General features: G+C 36.3%; 1 protein-coding gene and 1 long non-coding RNA gene across 3 annotated transcripts; one reads left to right on the top strand and one right to left on the bottom strand.

Annotated features, from left to right (window-relative positions):
* Window positions 1–1,266: 1,266 nt before the first annotated feature.
* Window positions 1,267–7,486, top strand: LOC135832456 (oxysterol-binding protein 1-like). Of its 2 annotated transcripts, XM_065345724.1 has the most exons (13): window positions 1,267–1,703; window positions 1,838–2,043; window positions 2,162–2,406; window positions 2,499–2,673; window positions 2,783–2,919; window positions 3,009–3,143; window positions 3,365–3,604; window positions 3,695–3,940; window positions 4,012–4,329; window positions 4,419–4,579; window positions 4,656–4,876; window positions 5,635–5,788; window positions 5,911–7,486. In XM_065345724.1, exons 1-12 carry the CDS (start codon window positions 1,579–1,581, stop codon window positions 5,775–5,777), a joined length of 2,352 nt encoding a protein of 783 aa, XP_065201796.1. In that variant the 5' UTR covers window positions 1,267–1,578; the 3' UTR covers window positions 5,778–5,788; window positions 5,911–7,486. The 2 variants fall into 2 exon arrangements, with proteins under 2 accessions (XP_065201796.1, XP_065201788.1); XM_065345716.1 differs by having other exon boundaries at window positions 5,635–7,486.
* Window positions 6,629–8,446, bottom strand: LOC135832468 (uncharacterized). The gene is made up of 2 exons (XR_010556318.1): window positions 8,023–8,446; window positions 6,629–7,955 (listed from the first exon to the last, which is right to left on the bottom strand). It is a non-coding gene; the product is annotated as an uncharacterized LOC135832468 (long non-coding RNA).
* Between the last annotated feature and the right edge of the window lie 1,018 nt (window positions 8,447–9,464).

Raw genomic sequence — 9,464 nt, 5'->3', positions numbered from 1 at the left:
AGGCTGTATTGTGTTTTTTGGAACATTGAAATTTAAAAAGTAGCTAAAAGCTTCAAAACTATTTGAAACCACCATGTAGTGGACTTCATGTCGTATTGAAATTGAAGCATACCTATATGTTTCCAAAACGCATTAAGTCCATTTTCAAAGATTTTGAGGTTGCAAGGCCATCTAGCATAAAGTTGCGGCCCAAAATGGCTGATTTTTTGATATGTTGTGCCCAAAGGTCTTGGCTACAACATATCAAAAAATCAGCCAATTTGGGCCATTTCTACGTTTCCAAATAATGTACTTAGTATCATGAATTTCTTATCAATATTTCTTTGGAAACATATGCTTCAATTATTAGTTTGCGAAGTAAATTTCGGCTTTCCATCGCCGTTTGATGAAATTTTCAAAAAATCGCTGGAGGCTCCAAAACGACTTGAAATTCACCTGCAGTTGATTTCGTAGCGTACCTATTGAAATTAGTTTGCAGAGTAAATTTCGACTTTCCATCTTGAAATTTTGTAGGAATTTCAAGTTTCAAAAATCTACTGGAAGCTCCAGAACAGCTTAAAACGGGTTAAAATCGTTTCTAATCAATTTGGTATGCCGAAAATAGGGTATATCCCAAATTTCAGCATTCTAGGTCAATTTGGTAAAATTTTGATTTTTCCCTCATTTTTGGACTAAATTTGATTTTCAAAAATTCACCAAAAATCGAAATAGATACTTTGGCACTTGAAATTTTGACAGGTGATGAATTTTTGCCTGCTCTTTTGATGTACCTTTGTACCTACGAAAGAAGTTTTTTGGGATCGGATCGTGATTGATCATTGAATTTTATTTTCCACGTTGTTTGCTGTTTGCACTTTGCAGTGTTTGGGTTTACAATTTTTTACATTGTGGCAGCTTTTTCACAAAATGTTTCAAACTTTTAAAAAATGTTAACAAAACGGATATTCACAATATTTTCCATTTTTGATTTTTCAAACTTGCTGGAGTTGCTGCAAAAAAAAAGCAAAAAAGAGATTTTGAATTTTGAATCTGTGACGTCAGCTAATACTTCCACCAATGCGAAAAATGAAAACGGAACTTACTTGTAGGTACGATTCTATAGAGAGCGTTATTGTAGAGTTGAACAAAGTGACCTGTGAAGTGCAAAGGTGTCTTAAGTGTAGCATTTATACATGACACATAAGACACCTTTCTATATAACGTGGTGGGGTAACCCCGCATTCTGCGTTTGTATTGGTAATTTTTCCCCGTACGTGTGTCGATGTGGTGTGTCTGTGTCATGTCACGCTGGACATGAACATATCAACATAATAAATTCAGACAGCTGATCTGATTTTAATTCTTATTACTTCGAGAAAATTTATCACTGCTATTAAATTTTGTATAAATACGCGTGTACGTACATTATATTCTATGGTTCTGCGTTCTGTCTTGAGTTGGCTTAATCCTTCTGGTTTTCTATTGGTATAATGCAACGGGAAATGGTATCTTCAGTGATAACGATTACGTGGTGTTTTGAGCCTTGTATACGAGTAATTCGCGTATATTGCTGATTGTTATGTTCAGAGTGATACGAATATGGCTGAAAAAGCGACTCGTACCGAACCCGACATGCAAGGATGGCTGCTGAAGTGGACAAACTACGTCAAAGGGTATCAACGTCGTTGGTTCGTTCTCTCTAATGGGTTGCTGAGTTATTACAGGTTGGTAGAACAAAGTAGCAATCATTATTTTCCTGTGGCTCTCTGGTAATGGTATCAAACAACACTAACAGCCACGCCGATATTTTAATACGATTGTGAATTCAATCCGCTTAAAAACCATCGTTTCGTTGCAGAAATCAAGCTGAAATGGTTCATACGTGTCGTGGCACTATCAGTCTTCACGGCGCTTTCATTCATACCGAAGATTCGTGTACTTTTGTGATTTCAAACGGGGGGGCTCAAACTTTCTACATTAAAGCTTCGAACGAAGTAGAAAGGCAGACTTGGGTTACAGCTTTAGAGTTGGCTAAAGCTAAAGCCATTCAACAAATTGAAACAGGTATTGTGTACTGGGCGACGTGTCGTCTCTGTATTAATAATATCGACTGCGTAGCTATATCGAAAACACGACGAGAGGTTTTTTAAATCTATGTACATTTCTCGTTTCTGTGTCGCAGACTCAACGGAAGACTCGGTCAGTGAAAACGCCAAAGTTGAAGTGATGACTGCCATTAAAGTTCTAAGCCAAAAAATGGAGGATCTGCAAATATGCAACGACTTAATCATAAAACATGGAAACAGTTTGCAGAAATCGCTTTCAGAATTAGAATCAACGGACGCGGTCACCGATATCAACGTGAAAGTGAAATCTATCAACGAACGAGCCACTTTGTTTCGGATAGCTTCGAATACGATGATTAATGTGAGTCGTGGTTCTGTTCGTGAATTTTCACTCGTTAGTCATTTCGAATTATTACACGACTCTTGATACGTAATTCTTTTCCATCTACGCAGACGTGTTTAGAGTACCTAGAACTGGCCCAAAGTCAAGGTAAAAAATGGCAAAAAATGTTGCAACACGAAAGAGAACAACGAATACAACTGGAAGAGATGGTGGAACAACTAGCCAGAGAACAGTCTGCCTTGGAGCGAGTTTCTAAACCGTTGGAAAATACTGAAAATTTCGCCGGTAAGATTTTCGCGCTTTCCTCTCGCCACTGTTTCAAGTACATCGTATTTCGTCGACTTCTCCTGTATTATTTATACGTAATATGAATGCTGATTATTCTTCTGCGCAGAAAATTCGTCATCCGAAGATGAAAATACAGAATTTTACGACGCTCAAGGAGGCGAAAACTCGGATTCTTCGTCAGTAAATTATTTGGAAAAACGTTCTCGTAACGCTACTAGACGTAATTCTTTGTCTAATACGCAGGTTAGTTTTGTTTTCTAGATTATTTAGTACGGTGCATTGTATTTCATTGTATTGTATTGTCGAATATTGATGTTTTTCGTTTATTCAAGATGTTCGATAAGATTGTCAGCGAAGAATTAGCTGCTGATGACGGTTCGAGCAGCGATGTAGACGATATGACCGAATCGGCGGCCATTTTGACAGCAGCGATACGTTCTTCCGCAACGATTAAAAACAAAAAATCGGTATTGTTGATTAGAGATAATTTGATTATTGACGTAAGTACGGCGAATGAAAAAAAATCCCTCGACCGACCGCTCAGAAAGTACAGATTCGCGTAACAACTGATTTCTACCGTTTGCGTGACCTTTAGTCGAGACATTTTTTTTATTTGCTGTACTTCGTATGTACATAGGACTCGGTCTACAACGTGTATAATAACTTGACGAAAAATTATTCTGTACAGCGAAGAGATACCGAAAACAACACGCTGAATAATGATCGCAATTTCTCGTCGAGTCGAAATGAAACTTTATTGGTTCTGTCTGAAAATGCGAAAAACGCGTTGGAAGAAGTGAAAAATAATCCGAGAAAAAAAGGTACGCCTCGCCGATGTCGTATTCCGGACAAACCGCATCATCCGTTGCATATTTGGAGCATAATGAAAAATTGTATCGGTAAAGATCTTTCGAAAATTCCGATGCCTGTAAGTTAAATGTCTCCTTATCGCGTCTGTAGATTTTCGTTTCGCAACAAAAACGTGATCAATTTTTGTGGTGCGTATCTCTTAACGTAGGTCAACTTTTCGGAGCCTTTGTCGATGTTGCAAAGATTGGCGGAAGACTTCGAATACGCTAACGTACTGGACGCCGCTGCCAAATGCACAGATCCGTTCGAAAGACTCGCTTATATCGCCGCATTTACCATATCCTCGTACTCGACAACCACTACCAGAACAGGAAAACCGTTTAATCCGCTGCTCGGCGAAACTTACGAATGCGACAGATCGTGCGATTTAGGTTGGAGAGCTGTTAGCGAGCAGGTAAGCGAAACGATTAGCGTCGTGGCGTTAGTGCTCGAACATATTTTACCAAATTGAATACATTATCGTAGGTATCTCACCATCCTCCGATTGCTGCACAACATTGCGAAGGAAAAAGCTGGATTAGTTGGCAGGAGTTCACGATGTCTTCCAAATTTCGCGGCAAATATTTACAACTCACGCCCTCCGGCACTTCTCATTTGCAGTTCAAAGATTCCGACGATTATTACACCTGGTGTAAAGTCACCACAACCGTTCATAATATCATCGTTGGCAAATTATGGGTCGACCAAGAAGGCGAGATGGAAATCATCAATCATAAAAATGGTTCCAAATGTCGTTTAACTTACGTGCCGTATAGTTATTTTGCTCGAGACCAACAAAGAAAGGTACGTGAACGTATTGCACTTTTCTAGCTTCTAGTCGGTAGATACAGATAGTAGGTTCATCTTGGCTGTAATAAAATGTCAACTTTCAGGTGAAAGGTATTGTAATTAATAAACAAGGCGAAGCGAAGTGGATGATAAACGGTACTTGGGATAATAAAGTTGAAATCGCTCCGGTCACGAAAGTTGATAAGGAAACGGGTTCTTGGCAAACTGGTTCTTACGTGGCTGTCTGGCAGAGAATCTTACCATCGTAAGACTATTATTGACTTTTGCGCACTTCGCGTATATGACTGCATTAAATTAATAAATATAAATAATTGTCGCAGAATCGATAGTGAAAAGTACTATAACTTCACCGAACTGGCGTGCCAACTCAACGAGATGGAAGAAAATATCGCACCTACTGATTCTCGGCTGAGGCCCGATCAACGCCTAATGGAACTGGGCATGTGGGATGAAGCAAATATTGAAAAGTTACGTTTGGAAGAGAAACAGCGACAAAAACGCAAAGAAAGAAATTTTCAGAATGAAGATGCTACAGAATGCGGTAAGAACGTGTTTAGTATTTCCGAATGTGCGACCCTTCATTGTACTAGCTGCGTTGAAGACCATTTTTATCAGTTTCAGCCCAACATTTTATGACTTGGAATCTGTTCTAATTGATCAAATGAAGTCAAACTTGGGGAATAGGGTTTTCTCGAAAATCATATTCGACCTCTGGAGTAGGGAGGGTCAAAGTTGAAAATTACAGAAAGGTTATTTTTTTGGAAGGGCATATTTTGGCTCCCAATGGATGAAAAGGGTTGAAAATCATACCATTGGCCACTACCGCCCCTATAATCAATATATCCAAATTTCAGCTTCCTAGGTCATTCCCACCCCATTTAAGGTGGAATTAAGTTGGAAAAAGGGCCCCAAATTTTTATCATACAATGGGAGGGTACCACTTGAATGCGTTTTGCTGGTTTAAACCTTTCAACCCCATTTGACCTCTTTCCAGGGTCAAAAAGTCGATTTTTGGGATATTTCACGTGTTTTTTGGCGTTTAGGAAAGCCTGAAGCTCCTTAAAATTGACCTAGTGGATCCAAACTTCTATAGTACAATCAGAGCAGAAACCTGAAGTGCCTTTTGCAAGTTTCAACCTTCCAATCCCATTTGACCTCTTTCCAGGGTCAAAAAAGTGGATTTTGGGACTATTTTATGTGTTTTTCGACGTTTGGGAAAGCCTGAAGCCCCTTCAAATTGACCACGACCTTTTTTTTAAATGTTATTATTCGAACGTTACATTTTTCATTTCTTTCCAGGTGATACTCATCAAACTCACGAACCTGTCTGGTTTCGAAGAGAGATGGATACCCATACTGGTGACTATACGTATTCCTATAATAATCTATATTGGGATTGTAAAGATAAACGGGATTGGAGTCGATGTCCGAGTATATTTTAATGGATAAACCGGTAAAATTTCGTTTTATTTGAATGTTGTGTGATTGTTGCCAAATTCTATTTACCATTTAAATTTTAAAACTCGATACATCGTGTATCGATTATTGTATATCGCGTGTAACATTTTTATTTAGGTACCTACCGACGTGTAAATACGATAGAAAAAATTGTTTTCGCATTTGCATAGCGCAGATAAGAATCCGCTTGCAAAACTCCATGTACAATGTACATGGTTGGCGTTGATGTTTGGAAATGTTATCTCATTGCTTTCGTGTGTAAAACGAATTCCATCGCCATCGAACCACACCCGTTAATAAACGTGCATTAGTTTCATTTTTTTTAATATTAATTTTTCTGTTATTCGTTGATATACGCTTGTTAATTTATTTTCGCGACTATTCGTTAGGCTATCGTTGATATATGATTTTTATGAAAATGAATACGAATGAAGATTCGGAGCATAATAATGTTACCATGAATTTTTTGTAGGATTAAGAAAGTTTAATGCTTCATCGATGGATTAATAATTTAAAACCTTTTTCTTTCTTCCTGTTGTCATTTTTTAGTCTATCGCCGTCTAAAGGTCTAACCTCACTTAACCGATGCATGTTTATATTCATCTCGATCGTTAATGTTGATCGAGAAACTTATTTATTTTCAAAGAGTCTTTGAACTTTTCTAAGCTGCGCTTTCATGGCCAGACGGCCTTTAGACCGTCGTTCCAATTCTAAAAATTCAACCGTTTAAAATTAGGAAAAAAATTGATATCAAACAATTATTCAATTCAGTTTAAACTTATCGAATAAAATAGTGAGATTACTTTCTCTAGCGTGTGAATTTTTTCTAGCGCAAATTTGTAGCAATATCTAAATTTTGTGTAAATAAATGTGGAGTTGTTTCTTGTTTCTCAAGAATGTTCTTCAACCTTGCTTATGTAGATGAAAGATCGCATTAACACCTTGGCATGAAAATCTTCATTTATTACACTAATGACCATTTGAAAAAACTCGGAAAAATTTACGTTGGTTAGCACAACCGGTTGTCCAATTGAATAATGGAAAAGCAATAGTTGCAGTGATAATCGATATTTTATGAATTTAAAAAAATGACATTAATGGGGCTTTTTCTAGAACATTTTTGTTTCAAGTGTAGATGCTTTGAAAATTTATGAATAAAATTACTATTCAGATATTTGCGGCAAACATTTTGAATTTTAAATAATTGATTTACCGTACTGTATTTTTATTATGAAATTAATGAGCGCGGTGTGAATCATATTTTTCAATTCCTAAAGTAAAAATAAGTAGAAGGCCTATGAAAACATCTCAGTTTCATGGTACATATTTCGATTTCATTAACCGAAAACAGTGTTTCAGTACTTGGTGTATATGTGAAGGTCGATCGCGTCGAATGAATTTTTTTCTCGCGAACATTTTGATTTTATTTCATCAAAAAGATTTTATCTGCGACTGAGATTATGTTTTTAATATAATTATTATGTACTTATTAATTACCAACATAATTATTTTCCTTTAGCAATTTTGATTAATATTATTTTACAGCATTTACGCTATGCGACGAATACATCTTATTTCCTACCAATTGTACGTTAATTAATTATCTAGTCAGTGTTGTTGCTTTGAATTTGATCAATAATGATGTATCTTTGATTGTTATTCTCAAAAGTAAAGGCGTATTATTTACATATTATTTGTGTTTCTTTTTTGTGCTGGTTAGTCGGGTCATTGGTAATTCCCATGGCGAGTTTGTGACTATATGTTCGTTACATATATTACCGGTATTCTTTCGTACATAGATTGTAGTGGTAGTCTTGTGAATTTTTTTGACGAAAATATTACAAATTTGGAAAATGCAATAAAATAACGAAGTGGGTGTTCGGAATTGGAAACACGTTTGCAACTTGACGCTCAAAAATTGAGAGAACTTTCAAATTTTGCCATCTTTGAACTTTGAAGCCTGAAAGCCGAAGGCTCAAAAGTGTAAAATCTTGATTTTTTTCTCGTTATCAGTGAAACTGATCTTCTTCAATAACAATTCGTCATTTTTTTGGTTAGCTTATCTAAGTCGTCATCTTTTTTCTTCAGTTCTGTTCCAGCTTTAATTTGTTCAACTCCAGAACCAAATTGACGTTGGAGACGTTTTAGCTGCGCTGGTGCTCCTATTACACAAATTCAATGTCAGTTAAAACATTGATCAAAACTTGGGACATTTAATGAAGTACTCACTGTTTACGAAGTGCTCAGAGCATATCCGCTGACTGTCTAGGTTTTCAATTTTAAGGTTATCTCTTTTCAAAAAAATGACCCTGCGTTTTCTCCTTTCACTGGCTAATTCTTAATCATCCTGTCAATAATCTCCTAGCATTCATGGAATATTATGAGGGAAACGATAAAACTTCACAGTCTTGTCGTTATGAGCATTATTATTACACCCAAACACAGCATAGTGATTTGGCATTATGTAAGGTTTGCGTTATGATAAAATATGAATTTCACTTCAATAATAATCACGTTCACAAATTAGAATAGTTTCTTTACAAAAGAGAAGGTAAATATCCAGTATGCGTTATTCGAGAGGGAGAGACAGTAAAACTAATTTCAAAAGTATTGGTAATGATTTTGTACGGGATTGATAACGCTTCACGTTTGTTTACCCTCAAAGTTTCAGGCAGAGAGGTATGCAACGATTTTATAAAATGCTCGGAAGTCCACTAAACAAAATAGGCGTGATTTTTTTATTGGATGCGGAACGCGTAACAAATCACAATCTGAGATGGCCTATGTGATTCTTTTTGATGGTGCATCTGTTCACTAATCACTGCTCTTGTCTTGAGCTCTTTTTCAAATAAATTAAATATTCAAATCAAAATGAGTGGAATTAGGTACGTAAAATTTAAACTTTATAATAACTTTTATAAGGAATAATCCAATAAAATAAATATAAAATTAAAGGTGATAAAATATCCTATCGAAGTATTCACTATCACTATCACTATTCAGATGTTACTTGTTTTTTGAAGTAGGGTACCGAACTACCCGATATGAAATTTATAATTTGAGGAGCTTGGTTACAAAGTTAGACAAACGCCACAGGGTTGATTTTGAGAAAAATCCATGTTTTTTGTTACAAAAATGAAAAATATACAGCATTGTAAAGGAGGGGGATATTTGGCAAAATGTAGTGATGATACTGACACTGACACTGAGTAACAAAAATACGAAAAACAAAAACTATTCTTCCACCATCACTCCCCCATCACTAAGCCCACTAAGGCACTCTTGCCTGATTTTGAAACCAAGATGAAGATGATTAGAAAGTGAAGCTGTCTAGATCAGTTGGGTTTTTATTTGATACGTATAGGATTTTTAACCCTCTTTCCATTTCTGAGGTCCCTTATAGTTTCCTATCATATCATCTTAGTTTCAAAAACAGACATACCTATCCTAGATATGTCTTATTTTGAAAATTGAAACTAAGACAATGTGCACATGTCTGTGTTTGTCTGTTTGAAACTAAGGCAGAACTTTGAGCGCGTTTTTTCACCCTCGTTTACGTACTATTTTGAAAGTAACAGTGTAACAGACCTCGGCAATGAAAAGAGAGTTTAAAATCCTATGTAAGAGTCAATACCTAGTACCTAACTCGATTTTTATGGAAGTAGCGTTTG

Source organism: Planococcus citri, chromosome 1 (genome assembly GCF_950023065.1).
Source record: "Planococcus citri chromosome 1, ihPlaCitr1.1, whole genome shotgun sequence".
In the NCBI taxonomy this organism is placed as follows: domain Eukaryota; kingdom Metazoa; phylum Arthropoda; class Insecta; order Hemiptera; family Pseudococcidae; genus Planococcus; species Planococcus citri.
This window is presented reverse-complemented; position numbering and strand designations above follow the sequence as displayed.

Coding starts and splice junctions, on each gene's coding strand:
- LOC135832456 (XM_065345724.1), top strand. CDS start 1,579: ATGGCTGAAAAAGCGACTCGTACCGAACCCGACATGCAAGGATGGCTG. Junction 2,674..2,782: donor AAATACTGAAAATTTCGCCG/GTAAGATTTTCG, acceptor TCTTCTGCGCAG/AAAATTCGTCATCCGAAGAT. Junction 4,877..5,634: donor TGAAGATGCTACAGAATGCG/GTAAGAACGTGT, acceptor ATTTCTTTCCAG/GTGATACTCATCAAACTCAC.